The sequence below is a fragment of the Hyperolius riggenbachi genome, chromosome 9 (genome assembly GCF_040937935.1).
Source record: "Hyperolius riggenbachi isolate aHypRig1 chromosome 9, aHypRig1.pri, whole genome shotgun sequence".
NCBI lineage: Eukaryota > Metazoa > Chordata > Amphibia > Anura > Hyperoliidae > Hyperolius > Hyperolius riggenbachi.
This window is the reverse complement of record NC_090654.1, coordinates 174,931,922-174,948,232: the sequence shown is the minus strand read 5'-3', so window position 1 is coordinate 174,948,232 and position 16,311 is coordinate 174,931,922. Positions and strand designations below refer to the sequence as shown.

Below are 16,311 nucleotides of genomic sequence, written 5' to 3'. Positions count from 1 at the left end.
AACAAAAACAACGTTTCCCATCCTCTTAGTGCTCCCTGGACGAAAAAAAAAAAACAAATCTCACTGTGGCCATCTTGTGGCCAAATATTAAAACTACATCTACATACATGTAACAAAATAAACCCACATTATTAAATTTTTAAATTAACTGTTTAACTTCCACACCAAAAATTACCCAAATACAATTTTTAATGGAAAAAAATGCAATTAAAAAAACAAATAGTTACCTAAGGGTTTGAACTTTTTAAATATGCATGTGAACAGGGTATATTACGAACATTTTTTAAATTATAAGCTTGTAAATAGTGATGGACGCAAAACTGAAAAAATGCACCTTTATTTGGAAATTAAAATATTGACGCCATACATTGTGATAGGGACAAAATTTAAATGGTGTATTAACCTAGACAAATGGGCAAATAAAATACATAGGTTTAAATTATGGTAGCATGTATTATTTTAAAGCTATAATGGCCGAAAGCTGAGAAATAATGATTTTTTTTCCCATTTTTTTCTTAATTACCGTGAAAATGCATTTAGAAAAAAACAATTCTTAGCAAAATGTACCACCCAAAGAAAGCCTTATTGGTGGCAGAAAAAACAAGATACAGATCAATTCATTGTGATAATTAGTGATAAAGTTATTGGCGAATGAATGGGAGGTGAACATTGCTCTGTTGCATAAGGTGAAAAATCCCGCCGGGCTGAAATGGTTAAATGAAGATATAGTTGTACCTTTGCTCATCAGTCATCTTTTGTGTTTTCTTGAACTAGTTCCTAAAATATAAGTATGGATGCATTTTCTGTTTTGACTCGAAAGCCTTGTCAGTGTATTTATCCTGCTAAGGATGGTGGGAAATGCAATCTAGAGTCCAACAAGCAGGTAGCGCAGGAAACAGGCCCTTAAACAGAAAAAAAAGTGTGGGATTCTAAAAAAATTAAAAACGGGTCATTTTAATAGTAGGAGGATAGATACAATTGTTTATCTCCACAGTTTATTTTAACCTCAGGTTTCCTTTGATCTGTTTTGTTCTTCAGAAGTTTTAATGTACAAAAGTTTAAATAGTATACATTGCAAATGTCATTCCTATTCATTGTCCAATCCAATGACATGTCTTGAAATTCTCCTGTAAAAATAATACATTAAATGCATTTTTCTATCTGGCTAGCATAAATATATTCGCCACCTGTAATTCCCTGGAAAGCAGAACTCGATGTACTGCCCATCTCACACTGTTACTTTCTAAAGATAGGGCCTTCATTGATGACTTATCAATATGCTGCTCCTCATCACAAACCAATCAGCAAATCCAGATGGGATGCAGTGAAAAAAAAGGTCAAGGAACAGTCTTGACTGACTGGACAGTATTAAAAATCTTATGTCAGGTAAGTAGCTTCATTACACCGTGTTTCTACTGTTCATTTAGTGGTTTGTATAGAATTTTAAACAGTTACACTTTTGCCACTAAATAAGTGCTCACCACTCTATTCTCCAAGATGTCTAAAAAAAAAAAAACAACCCCTGAAGGCGATTTACCACCCAAAACTGAATATTAGCCGTTTGGATAACTTGACGTTAACAGTTTTGATACCTGTGCCCAGCTTCCTTTAATCTTCTGAAGGAAAGCCAAGAACTGTGTACTGCACAATTCCTTACCTGCACTTGTCTGTTCTCTTTTTCCAGAGAACCTTCTGCTTTAACAAAACAAGGATTTAAAGGAGGAAAAAACATTGGTCAGAGCAAAGCAAACAAGGGAAAAAGGGCAGAGTGTAAAGGCAAATGGCCTCCTTCAAAGTAACAAAGCTACAAGACTGCTGACACCCGGAGAAAAGACATAGAATACAGGAATCTTCAGTGCGTTTGAGAATTTCAGGAAGTCAGTGCAAGGAGAAAACAAAAGGAAACTTTGCTTTGTAGTCGAATCAAGCGTTCGTAGACAGTTCACAAAACCATGGCAAAGATTTGGATATCAAGGTAAAATAACCCAAAGCTGTATATATTCATTAAAAAGGTTTTCAGAATAATAATCAGAACAATAATAAAAAAGGAGCTTATCTCTCTGTCTCACATGCTTTTGTGCCATAAGCTAAAGCATCAGATGCTGACAAGTCTCTGCTTGTTCCTTGTTCTCATGCTTCAGACTCGCGCTTCTTTTTACCATCCTCACTGACTTCACTGTCCTCTGATTGGCTGGAGTTTAGGACTACAAACTGTCCATCTGTGTTGGCCTGGTTGGGTCTGCTGGAAGCTGCTATTAAGCGGCTCTGTTCCTCAAGGTCCTGGTATAAAGAGCACATAAAAGACAATTACAGATGCTGTGGCCACCAGTATGAAAACAACGGTCAATCTTCCTGTATTCAACATGGTAACAAATGCTGGGCTCAATTCTGAAAGCTTTATTTATTTATCTAAAATAGGTTTTCCTTTTGTTTTTTATCAAAGAAGTTATTTGTCCTGTAATAAAGAAAAAAACCTGTACCAAAATAACACTTACTTTGTATTTTAAGTCTTGAGTTATTAACCTCCAAAAAAAACCTTCCTTTTTTTGATACTATTTATTAATTAAAAAAAAAAGTTACAAAATGTAACAGCTAACAAACCATTTCTAATATCTTGCAGCTTTATATATTGACTTAAAAGAAGTTACTTAACTTGATTTTTCAAAATAACTGGAGATCAGAGTAATCATCAATCACACTGCGGGCAAAAAGAGTGATGTGAAAAGAATATAACCACCCTACTTCTCCTGGTCACCCATTTAATAAGACAATACTCTAGTGTTTCCATTATGCCAAAATCAAGGTGCTCAGTATTCACTTCTGCAACATGCCCTGTGACTACCATGAGAAAAGTAGGTAGTGACAAGACCAGGTGATAGATCGTATAATGTAAAAGTCAATTCACAAATAAAGAGAGATGATAAAGTAACTATCTCATGTGATACTTAAACTATACAACCACATTTCAAGGATTTATGACATAAGTCTTCATTTATTTTATTATGGGTGAGCATTCCTGTAAAATTTTCATGGTGACCAATTACAATGCATGGTAAAGATCAGAGCATGGTAAGGTTTACACTGGTCAGGGCTACCTGTAACCAAGCTGTCTGTCTGATAAATCAAAATATTTATCCAATTTTATTTATTTGGTTTATTGTGTAAGAATGAGGGTCATTACTTTTCAGATGCGTGATAGACTGCTTTTTTCCCCTACATACAGGAAATAAAAGTGTGAATGAAAAATACTACGTTAGGTTCTTAACCCGACCCAAACACTATGTAATCTAACTACATTTCTACAAACATCGATGTACTATACGACCAATAGACTGGAGGATATATTGTTCAAGTACTCCCTTATAATACATACAGTGATGTGAAAAACTATTTGCCCCCTTCCTAATTTCTTATTCTTTTGCATGTTTGTCACACTTAAATGTTTCTGCTCATCCAAAACCGTTAACTATTAGTCAAAGATAACATAACTGAACACAAAATGCAGTTTTAAATGATGGTTTCTATTATGTAGTGAGAAAAAAAAACCTCCAAACCTACATGGCCCTGTGTGAAAAAGAAATTGCCTCCTGAACCTAATAACTGGTTGGGCCACCCTTAGCAGCAATAACTGCAATCAAGCCTTTGCGATAACTTGTAACGAGTCTTTTACAGCACCCTGGAGGAATTTTGCCCCACTCATCTTTGCAGAATTGTTGTAATTCAGCTTTATTTGAGGGTTTTCTAGCATGAACCGCCTTTTTAAGGTCATGCCACAACATCTCAATAGGATTCAGGTCAGGACTTTGACTAGGCCACTCCAAAGTCTTCATTTTGTTTTTCTTCAGCCATTCAGAGGTGGATTTGCTGGTGTGTTTTGGGTCATTGTCCTGCTGCAGCACCCAAGATCGCTTCAGCTTGAGTTGACGAACAGATGGCCGGACAGTCTCCTTCAGGATTTTTTGGTAGACAGTAGAATTCATGGTTCCATCTATCACAGCAAGCCTTCCAGGTCCTGAAGCAGCAAAACAAACCCAGACCATCACACTACCACCACCATATTTTACTGTTGGTATGATGTTCTTTTGCTGAAATGCTGTGTTACTTCTACGCCAGATGTAACAGGACATGCACCTTCCAAAAAGTTCAACTTTTGTCTCGTCGGTCCACAAGCTATTTCCCCCAAAGTCTTGGAAATCATTGAGATGGGTTTTTTTTTTTAGCAAAATTGAGACGAGCCTTAATGTTCTTTTTGCTTAAAAGTGGTTTGCGCCTTGGATATCTGCCATGTAGGCCCAGTCTCTTTCTTATGGTGGAGTCGTGAACACTGACCTTAATTGAGGCAAGTGAGGCCTGCAGTTCTTTAGATGTTGTCCTGGGGTCTTTTGTGGCCTCTCGGATGAGTTTTCTCTGCGCTCTTGTGGTAATTTTGGTCGGCCGGCAACTCCTGGGAAGGTTCATCACTGTTACATGTTTTTGCCATTTGTGGATAATGGCTCTCACTGTGGTTCGCTGGAGTCCCAAAGCCTTAGAAATGGCTTTATAACCTTTACCAGACTGATAGATCTCAATTACTTTTGTTCTCATTTGTTCCTGAATTTCTTTGGATCTTGGCATGATGTCTAGCTTTTGAGGTGCTTTTGGTCTACTTCTCTGTGTCAGATAGCTCCTATTTAAGTGATTTCTTGATTGAAACAGGTGTGGCAGTAATCAGGCCTGGGGGTGACTACAGAAATTGAACTCAGGTGTGATAAACCGCAGTTAAGTTATTTTTTAACAAGGGGGGCAGTTTCTTTTTCACATAGGGCCATGCAGATTTGGAGTTTTTTTTCTCACTAAATAATAAAAACCATCATTTAAAACTGCATTTTGTGTTCAATTATGCTATCTTTGACTAATAGTTAACGGTTTTTGATGAGCAGAAACATGTAAGTGTGACAAACATGCAAAAGAATAAGAAATCAGAAAGGGGCAAATAGTTTTTCACATCACTGTACATGTTGTTAATGACTGGAGATTAATTGTATCTTTAGATCACATCATATATAGTCAGGGTTACTCAGATCCACTTTGTATAATACAACTTATTATTTTCATTAACCACAATTTATTGTGAAAAATATAAAATCACAGGAGGAATAAGGAAAAAGGCAAACATGTTTTCACAGCACTGTAAGTGAATAAGTGTAATACAATAACCAGACACAAAGTCCTCTGGATAATCTGCCGATACTTTTGTCATCAAATAGTTTTTTTCATGTACATGAAAAATGGTGCCAAAAAAAAAGAAAGTAAATTTACCAATATTCTACTGTTACAGTGAAAATGACAGTAGTAAAAATCAGTAACAAACACCAATGTTTTACTTAGCTAAACATAACCTTATTCTCACACTGAACCTTCCCACTACCGATTCCTAACCTTCATTCCTCCTCGTCCCCCCCCCCACACACACACACATTAAAAAAAACACATGCAAAAACACAAATGTTGGCAATGAGGGGAAATTGGGGCACTGCTATCGGTACCTGTATTTTGTATTGCAGGCGGCCCCAGCTACTAGCACCAAATTTGCCCTCATTACCGATATTTCTATGGGCATCTAAACTTTAACTGCTTGCAGGCGCCTAAAATTTCCAGCTTACGTCTTTTTATTTTCAGTGAATAAGCAAAGGACAAAAAACTAAATTAAGGTACCCATTAGTTAAATTGCTTGCCATTGCAGATGTTACTTTTCTTGCATCACCTTTTCTATCTGTTTCTGTTTGCTAATTTCCTTCTCTTGCTTTTCTTTGACTTTCTCAATTTCCTTTTGCTTTTCAGAGGCTCTTCGGTCCTTTGGCAAAAGAAAAATAGAATAAAGTAGAGTCTGTAAAGACATTATACAGGTTACCTTTTAATAAGTCAAGGGTGTACTTACTAGTTCAGCGTGGAGGGCGATCTGTTTTGCTAGGCCAACAGAATCACAAATCTGTAAACAAAAAACAAAAAAGTTCTAAATGCTTTGGTTTTAACAGGTTGAGGGTAGAAGATGTGCAAGAGCATTTAACCACTTCACCACTGAGGGGTTTTACCCCTTGAACACCAGAGCAATTTTCACCTTTCAGCGCTCCTTCCATTCATTCGTCTATAACTTTATTATTACTTATCACAATGAAATTAACTATATCTTGTTTTTTTTCGCCACCAATTAGGCTTTCTTTAGGTGGGACATTATGCCAAGAATTATTTTATTCTAAATGTGTTTTAATGGGAAAATAGGAAAAAATTATTATTTCAGTTTTCGGCCATTATAGTTTTTAAATAATGCATGCTACTGTAATTAAAACTCATGACATGTATTTGCCCATTTGTCCCGGTTATAAAACCGTTTAAGTTATGTCCCTATCACAATGTTTGGCGCCAATATTTTATTTGGAAATAAAGGTGCATTTTTTTTTCAGTTTTGCATCCATCCCTAATTACAAGCCCGTAGTTTATAAAGTAACAATGTTATACCCTCTTGACATAAATATTTAAAAAGTTCAGTCCCTAAGGTAACTATTTATGTTTTTGTTTTTTTAATTGTATTTTTTTTTTTATTACAAAACAAAAAAAAATTGGGGAGTGTGGGAGGTAATGAGTTAATTTAATGTGTAAAACTAAATGTATTTGTATATGTAAAATGCTTTAGGGTGTAAATTTACTATTTGGCCACAAGATGGCCACAGTGAGTTTGTTTACATGCGACCTGTAAGCGTCCAGAAGGACGCTTACAGGAAGCAGTACAAGGCTGGGAGAATCACAATGATCGCGCTGTTTCTCAAAGAAGCAGCAGATCATTGCGGGGGCTTAGATCAACGAACGGGAATGGATTTTCCCGTTCCTTAATCTCCGAGCGGGCGGCGGCGTGCACGAGCGGCGGGAGCGCGCGCACGAGCAGCTGGAGCGCGGACAGCGGCGGTAGCGCGGAAGGTACGGAGAAATTCATACCGCGGGGGGTAAAGTGGTTAATACACTGTGGCCAAAATCATTCAGATTTGAAATTTATGTTGACTAGCAAATGTAAGGACAAAGGTCAAACATGTGCTGGCGAGGGGACTGCACGAGCACACCCATGTCATTGGGAGCATACCGTGCACTGGTGCAGTACGCTCCGGGTGACGCAGGCGCACACCCGCGCATGTGCAGAAAGCACTGACCCGTCGGGGGTCCACACAGGCTGCCAGCAGGACCCATGGGAGGACCAGAGCTGCGCCGAGGGACCCAAATGACTTCTAGGGGCTAGAAAGAGCCCCAGGTAAGTAAAACTACATTTCTTTTCTCGCTTCATGAGTCCCTCAAGAGAAAATTATTTGTTTTTTAATTTAATTCAAGAGTCTTTTCTAGAAAGAGCCTGTACAAAGATTCCCGCCAGCCTGCTCATTATTTTAAGCCACGTCATCCAGTTGGGACTTTTGAAAATACTGAAATTCCTGAGAATTCCCCATGTGGAGATGGACTAGACCAAAACCTGTTAGAATTGTCATATTAATAAAAACCTACTGTAAGTGACATATACATAGGAAGAAAAGGCATTTGTAGTGTGTTTTACTCTGGGAGAAATGTACATTGTAGTTTTTGTGTATGCATTTATTTTAACTTTTGCTATTTTGTTAGTGGTCCTTGAAGCTATGCACTCCACAGACCACCATATCTAATACCACTATGTATAAAGCTTTACATTAGATCGATCAGGTTCTCCCTCCTACCAGTAGTACTACAATACAGTAATTGGAATAACAGGGCTATTCCAAGAACTGGCCTCGCCTTTCCATTGCCAGTGACCACCTGACCCGCGTGGTGGAGAGCAGAAGAAGCCGACCTGGCGAGGTCGGCTGCACCAGCGGAGAAGACCGTGAGCCACCGATGCTGCGGCGAGGGCACAGGACGGCTGCCATAGGCTGGAGGAAGCCCCAGGTAAGTGGATCTTTTTTTTTTTTTTTTTTTAAACGCTTGGATGTATCCTTTGAAAAATGGACCATCAACGGCTATCAAGAGAAGTGTCTGCGCTAGTCAGCTTACTAAATGGTTAGAGACATTTTCACTGCATAACCAATAATGCATACCTTTTCTCCTTCGTTGTTCGATTCAAAGATATAGCAGACTGAAACAGGACGACCCTCGGAACGTCCTCCTGCTGATCGCAGCACAAAGCCAAATAACCGCTTGTTTTCCTGATGGGTGGCATATAAAACCACATTTGGCAATGGGAACTACAGGGAAAATAATATAAAGGTTTTAAAAGCTTATAAATCTCTCACAATATGGACACAAATTAGTTACTTGTTAATCCATGCGATATTTTGATGCTAAATGACTGACTGTGCTGCCAGTAAATCACTAAATATTCTTACATTATATGAAACATCATGTGAGGAACTCCAAATACTCACCCTTAGTCGGGTAACTTGTGTCTGTGGATCAATCAGTCTAAAAATTAGTTGATAGAACATGGAGTTAGAATATAAGATTTAAATTCATGGGAAAGTCATCAACACGTCAAGCCCAATCACAAGAATATTTTTTTTGCCCCATTCTATATGAAACACATCACCTACTGTAAATACGCAAGAGTCCATTAAATTTTATTGGGGGGCAGCCAGTGAGGGCTGGCTGCCCGGCCCCATGTAATTCCCTGACGGGCTGGAAAGCATTTGTGTAGCTCTGTCCCCTGCACTCCTCGTCTCCTACGTGCGCCACAGCCATGGCAACAGCGGGGATGCTGCATATCTCCCTCCCATGGCAGAAACTGAGATGAAGGATCAGGGGCAGACTAGCTGTCTCTCTTACAAACCTCCATATAAAATAGAAACACATGAGTTGATCCAAAAGTGAAGTGCCCACTCCTGTCACAGCAGATCTCCGTGCTGATGGAGTGACCAGAAGGGGAATGTTGGTGGCTGCAACAGCTGCTCTTGCCTGGGAGAATGGGAGAAGTGGGCAGAGATTGTGCCACACTTCCTCCTAGAAGTGAATTCAAGAGTCTGAGCTATTGCACTGACACAGCGGGCTCCCAGATGAAATGCCTAGTGCGACATCACCACTGGAGACTCAAAGACCTAGTGCATATTGTGATGAACACAAAACCTAACAGGGTTTTGTAGACTGATATGAAAACACAGACAGTTTGCCAGAGATGTATAATTTACTTACTGCAGCTATTTTCTACACTTGCTCAGCATAGGATCCAGACACTGACATACTCACTGGTTATGGCAAACTGGGGCTGATATTTCAAGAATTTATCAAGACATAAAGACTGCATAAAAACTGCAGCAATTGTCCCACTAGACCAGCTGACTTTAAATAAATATACTCCTAAGGGAGGATCGCAAACTATGTGAGCTATTTGTAGGCATTTACTGGCGCAGCCCCGTCTATACGGAAGCCCCCATCTTCTCTAATTTGTGCCGCAGGTCATCCTGCGATGATATAATGTCCCTGGCTGGTCCGATGCATGCCGGGAGATGTAGTTCATGATTGTGGTTACATCTCCCAGCAAGGTGATATAATCGCATTAATGAGAACTACATCTCCCAGCATACATTGCACATCCATGGCATGCATTGCTGTGGCCGGGAGCATGCTATATCATTTTAAACCTGCAATTCTGCGGCACTAGGAGAGAGAAGATAGAGGCCTGTATATAGGCAGCATGATATGAAGCAGCCCTCCAGTAGGTAAGAAAATGCTTGCTGCAACCCCAAAAGCCCACACAGTTTATGAAACTCCCTTGGGGGAGGTTTGTTTGAGAAGTTTAAAAAAAAATACTGCTTAGTTCTAGAGTTGAGCCGAAATTTTCGTAATTTCGCATTACTATAATTACGCATGCGAAATTTGCGATTACGATGCGAAATTACGGTAGCGTAATTGCCATTAAAATTGTAATTGAAAATACCGTAAGCGTCATTTTCAACGCGTAATTTCGCGTTTCGTTCATGCCATAATTTCACATTAAACCATACCGTAATTTCGCGATAAACCATAACGCTCCCATATAATATAAAAAAGCTGCCGACTTTAAGGGTTAATAGCAAAGCCCCCTTAAATGCTAAGAGCCTCAAATTTGGAGAATATATTAAGGAGATCAGAAGGAATAAGAGGAAACATTTTTTTTTTCAAAAAGACCTTATAGTTTTTCAGAAAATCGATGTTAAAGTTTCAAAGGAAAAATGTATACATTTAAAAACCCGCCGACTTTAACGGTTAATAGCAAAGCCTGCTTAACGTTTAGGAACACCAAATTCCCAGGGTATATTAAGGGGATCAGTGGGAATAAGAGGAAAAAATTTTTTTCAAAAAGACCTTATAGTTTGTGAGAAAATCGATTTTTAAGTTTCAAGGGGAAAAATGTCTTTCAGATGCGGAAAATGTCAGTTTTTTTTGCACAGGTAACAATAGTGTATTATTTTCATAGATTCCCCCAAGTGGGAAGAGTTTTACTTACTTCGTTCTGAGTGTGGGAAATATTGAAAAAAAAACGACGTGGGGTCCCCCCTCCCAGACCTCTTTAACCCCTTGTCCCCCATGCAGGCTGGGATAGCCAGAATGCGGAGCACCGGCCGCGTGGGGCTCCGCACCCTGACTATACCAGCCCGCATGGTCCATGGATTGGGGGGTCTCGGAAGGGGAGGGGCAGCCAAGCTTTCCCCTCCCCCTCCGAGCCCTTGTCCAATCCAAGGACAAGGGGCTCTTCTCCACCTCTGATGGGCGGTGGAGGACGCGATTTCCTGGGGGGGGGGGGTTCATGGTGGCATCTGGGAGTCCCCTTTAAAAAGGGGTCCCCCAGATGCCCACTCCCCCCCCCCCCCCCAGGAGAAATGAGTATAGAGGTACTTGTACCCCTTACCCATTTCCTTTAAGAGTTAAAAGTAAATAAACACACAAACACTTAGAAAAAGTATTTTAATTGAACAAAAAACATAACCACGAAAAAAGTCCTTTAATATTCTTAATTAACCATTAATACTTACCTGTCCCTTTAAATAAATGATCCCTCGCAATAGCCTCGGAAATGTTCTATCAGTTACAATGTAACAAAGTTATTACAATGTAACAACTTTGTTACATTGTAACTACGCCGCACCCGACGTCACTCACCGCTCAGCCGCCGCATAATTACGCGTCCGTGCAGGACGCTAAGTCCCCGCCGGCTCCCGCTGTCCACCCCGCCCACATCTGTCACCCACATGTGGGTGACGTGTGGGAGAGGCGGGGAGGGCAGCGGGAGCCGGCGGAGAAGGAACCCCATTGGTCTGCTAAGGACCAATGGGGCTGCTTGGAGCCCAAATTCAAAGATGCTTAGAGAGCTCTGAGCTATATAGCTCAGAGCTCTGTCGGGTCCGTGCAGGACGCTAAGTCTCCGCCGGCTCCCGCTGCCCTCCCCGCCTCTCCCACACGTCACCCACATGTGGGTGACAGATGTGGGCGGGGTGGACAGCGGGAGCCGGCGGGGACTTAGCGACCTGCACGGACGCGTAATTATGCGGCGAGTGACGTCGGGTGCGGCGTAGTTACAATGTAACAAAGTTGTTACATTGTAATAACTTTGTTACAATGTAACTGATAGAACATTTCCGAGGCTATTGCGAGGGATAATTTATTTAAAGCGGTTTAACACCCAGCATTACAACTTTGCTTTAAAAGATTGCTTACAGCTTACAAACTATTATGCCAGATTTTTTTTTTTAAGCAGAAATTCACTGAATGGGTTAAACATGACATTTTAGTGTTGGATTTAACTAGGAATCCACATCAGTTCTTATCTGTAGTTACAAATGTATCTTTATTTGATATACAAATAGACCTTTGAAAAGCCTGCCGGGGAAGCCCTCTTTGTTCTCTCAGAGCAGTGTTTGTTTGTTACATTGTAGATAGATACATTTGTAACTAAACAAGCAAGCAGGAGGAGCATTTCTAGCTAAATGCAGCACTAGAATGTCATGTTTAAGCCATTCAGTGAATTTCTGCTAAAAAAAAAAAATCTGGCATAATAGTTTATAAGCTGTAAGCAATCTTTTAAAGCAAAGTTGAAATGCTGGGTGTTAGACCACTTTAAAAGGGACAGGTAAGTATTAATGGTTAATTAAGAATATTAAAGGACTTTTTTTCGTGGTTGTTTTTTGTTCAATTAAAATACTTTTCTAAGTGTTTGTGTGTTTATTTCCTTTTAACTCTTAAAGGAAATGGGTAAGGGGTACAAGTACCTCTATACTCATTTCTCCTGGGAGGGGGGGTGGGCATCTGGGGGACCCCTTTTTAAAGGGGACTCCCAGATGCCACCATGACCCCCCCCCCAGGACATCGCGGCCTCCACCTCCACCGCCCATCGGAGGTGGAGAAGAGCCCCTTGGATTGGACAAGGGCTCGGAGGGGGAGGGGAAAGCTTGGCTGCCCCTCCCCTTCCAAGACCCCCCAATCCATGGACCATGCGGGCTGGTATAGTCAGGGTGCGGAGCCCCACGTGGCCGGTGCTCCGCATTCTGGCTATCCCAGCCTGCATGGGGGACAAGGGGTTAAGGAGGTCTGGGAGGGGGGACCCCACGTCGTTTTTTTTTATATATATTTCCCACACTCAGAACGAAGTAAGTAAAACTCTTCCCACTTGGGGGAATCTATGAAAATAATACACTATTGTTACCTGTGCAAAAAAAACTGACATTTTCCGCATTTGAAAGACATTTTTCCCCTTGAAACTTAAAAATCGATTTTCTCAAAAACTATAAGGTCTTTTTGAAAAAAAATGTCTTCCTCTTATTCCCACTGACCCCCTTAATATACCCTGGGAATTTGGTGTTCCTAAACTTTAAGCAGGCTTTGCTATTAACCGTTAAAGTCGGCGGGTTTTTAAATGTATACATTTTTCCTTTGAAACTTTAACATCGATTTTCTGAAAAACTATAAGGTCTTTTTGAAAAAAAAAATTTTCTTCTTATTCCTTCTGATCTCCTTAATATATTCCTCCAAATTTGAGGCTCTTAGCATTTAGGGGGGCTTTGCTATTAACCCTTAAAGTCGGCGGCTACCTAACATTGATCCATGCGTCAACTTTTCCGCTTGGGAGCATGGCCATACGCATACATTTCGTAATACCCACTGTAATGCGAAAATTACGCTTACGCGAAATTTCGCGAAATCCTTCTTCATTACGATTATGTACTTACGGCCATAATCGTAATTACACTAATTACGCAAAATTTCGCGAAATCGTAATTACGTCATTACGCTCATCTCTACTTAGTTCCCTTTAAGTCAGATATGCAGAATAGCAAAATACCTATGTTCTCCGGTGATCTTTAGCTCAGGAAAACTGTTTATTGTTAACCAATGGTGACAAAGAGCAACAGATCCCGAATAGATGTTCAATCCTGTACAGGTGGTTTATAAGGGGAAAAAATCTAACGCCCCCCCCCCCCCCCCCCTCCCAAAAAAAAATAAAATAAAACAGAAAGCAAAACTCACTTCAAGCAATCACAGGTGACAAGGAGGTGGGACTCTGTCATCCGAAAGATATTGTGTATTGCACGGGCCGCTAAGATTTGGCGCATTGTTTCATAGACAACTTCAGGACAGTCATCTGCTTTCACCTCCATAGATCCAAGAAAGCGTACAATGAACAGCTGGTGAAGGATTGAATCTAGAGAATAAAAACAAATAAATCAGAACAATGTAATTTGAACAACAAAGTAATCCTTCAATCAGCAAACAGAATTCAATGTTAGATTTATCTCGATTGGCTTAGATTCCAACACTGTGTAAAATACACAACTATAAAGAAAAAGTACCTTATAGGAAAAGCTGTGGCTTTTCAAAAATTATTTTAACAATCCTTTAGAAACCCCTTTTATGATAAGTTGAAACATGCAACACTTGCTTTAAATGGAAAGAAGGACCTTCAGAATAGAAGTGAAGCCATTTAGTGGCTAACTCAAAAGATTAAACGTAATGTATAATTACGTCTGTAAGAGACACATACATTTTCCCCACACTTTTGAGGGGGAGGGTGCATCATATGAAGCAGATAATACAATAATTTTCATTTGAAATTGTAAATACTATGTCATTACCAGGATTCTACATTCAGTAATATAAATGTGCTTTGCTTTTCATAGACTTTTCTAGAGAGCTGCACTGCATTTGACAGCTGTTTGACTGTCTAATTTAGGTAGATAAAAGCACTATTTTATTTTCTTAACTCTTGCAATGCAATAAAATAGAAAGTGAACACAGGCAAACTCTAAGTAGGGTAGGTACTACATTTACCCACATGATTTATGTCCGTTCAGGTAGACCTTAAAAACAACCTGTACCAAAAGAGTATGAATTACCTTCTGAAACAGGTTTTTCTCCCGACTCTCCAAAGGGATTAGTTCTCCTGTAGCAATAATCAAAAATACATTTGTATTTGCTAAACACTAACACCTCGTGCAGGTCTTTAGAATGCAGATACATTACAACATAAATGAACGAGGATTTACAAAAATTAAAAAACAAAGATGTAAATCATTGTGCCTAGAAATGGCTTTTATCTTTAAAAAAAAATGGTGAAAAAGAGATATGAAGGACAATGTGTTTTTTAGTACAAAGGCCGAGGCATTTATAACCGTAAAACATAATTAAAAGTAACTATAATGAATTGTAACCAATGCAAAGCATTTTAATTTATGTTACAAATGTTTTACATAACTTAGTTATGCAAGTTATTATTGTAAATATTTAACTACATTTTACAATCAACATGTATAACATGATACTCGGTTTTCAAAGCATGCTGAGGTTATTAATATGAAAGTGTAGCAATGCATGGAAGCACCTTGTGTATAACAATGAAACCCCGACAAGCTCTTCCTGTTTACTATGCTAAGGCAGTAGTGTTTTTGATCTACTGGTATATGAAACAGTTTTAACCCATTATCAGCTTTAATAGAGTTATCTCGTTTGAGATAAGTGCACTGCTTATGACTCCAGTTGGCATGGATGGATCTAGACCAAGTTGCCCCAAGTTGCGCCTGGGGCAAGGTCAGGTTTTGGCGCCTAAACTGCCATTCCCCATCCAAATTTTGCCGCCTTTTTAAGAATTCAACAAACTGCGCCTGGGGCAAGAGACCCGCTTGCTCCCCCCTAGATCCGTCCCTGCCAGTTGGTAGAACTGGTTGTGATGTAAATTCTTGGAATGCTTTGATCTCTCTCTCTGCTAGCAGAAAATATAGAAACTGAAAGCAGAAGTCCTTTCACACTGCCCCCTAGTGACAAGTGGCCATAAATACACATTACAGCAGTATTACAGCAAATGTAACAAGTAAGAAATAAAAAATGTACAAAAATAAACTGGCCTGGAGCATTTGAAAGCCTCTAAATGAATTGGCTGCTAAAGGGTTAAATAACTTATTAGGGCTATTTAAAAATATACAAGATATACAAAATATACAAGACTGACCAATGCTATTGGATTAAATGTTAATTAGATGTCTTACTTTTTATCTCATTAAAATAAATCATTCTAGGACTACTGATTTTTTTTTTACTGTTTGTATACTTAATGCCCTAGCTTTTCAACATGTGGTACAATTGCTTCAGGAGGTGAATTGCTGGGTTCAGAGTAGTCAATTACAGTGAGTTTTAACATTATAAAAATATAAATCATACAAACAGATGCAAATATCATACATATTGTTAGTTACTTTAAAACAAAGAAATGTTTGAAAAGCAATTAAGTACAGTAATGGAGTACTCCTAACAAAAACACATAAGCATAAGGAATATATAAGCATATATTGCAAAAGCAGAATCGCATCAAATCAAGTGTGAATTTGTCCTTTAAAGAGACACCGAAGCTGAAAAAAAAATTATGATATAATGATCTGTATGTGTAGTGCAGCTAAGAAAAAAAAACATTAGCAGCAGAGACACAAGTCTAATATTGTTTCCAGTAAAGGAAGAGTTAAACTCCAGTTATCTATGCAAATTAGCCATTTAACTCCAAGACTTTCAAAGTTGCAGAGAACTCTGATAGACACTTGAGATGATGAGCTTTAAAAGAGAATATTTTTTTTCCTGTGCAGGGAAGATTGTACAGAGCAGGCTAGTGAACTTTTGAACCCATTTAGAATGCTGAGTGGTGTCTAAACTGCAAATATTAGAGAATAATGCAATGTTATAAAAACACTATATAGCTGAAAATAAAAATATGAGAATATTTTCTTTGCTGCTAAAATTCTAGTAATTATCCGTATTACACAACCAATTCATTATATCATAATTTTTTTTCCGCTTCAATGTCTCTTAAATGGGAAC

At 39.1% G+C, this 16,311-nt stretch overlaps 1 protein-coding gene across 2 annotated transcripts in view; it reads right to left on the bottom strand.

Annotated features, from left to right (window-relative positions):
- Positions 1-225: 225 nt before the first annotated feature.
- The window catches only part of APPL1 (adaptor protein, phosphotyrosine interacting with PH domain and leucine zipper 1), a 99,310-nt gene continuing 83,224 nt past the window's right edge, over positions 226-16,311 (bottom strand). The window contains exons 16-22 of one of the 2 annotated variants that reach the window (XM_068253705.1): positions 14,346-14,392; positions 13,480-13,654; positions 8,412-8,448; positions 8,085-8,231; positions 5,918-5,968; positions 5,744-5,833; positions 226-2,280 (exon numbers count right to left, since the gene is read on the bottom strand). In XM_068253705.1, the coding sequence (XP_068109806.1) occupies positions 2,131-2,280; positions 5,744-5,833; positions 5,918-5,968; positions 8,085-8,231; positions 8,412-8,448; positions 13,480-13,654; positions 14,346-14,392 (697 nt within the window). In that variant the 3' untranslated portion in view covers positions 226-2,130. Of the gene's footprint in view, positions 2,281-5,694; positions 5,834-5,917; positions 5,969-8,084; positions 8,232-8,411; positions 8,449-13,479; positions 13,655-14,345; positions 14,393-16,311 lie in introns of both variants that reach the window. The other variant, XM_068253706.1, reaches the window with a different exon arrangement.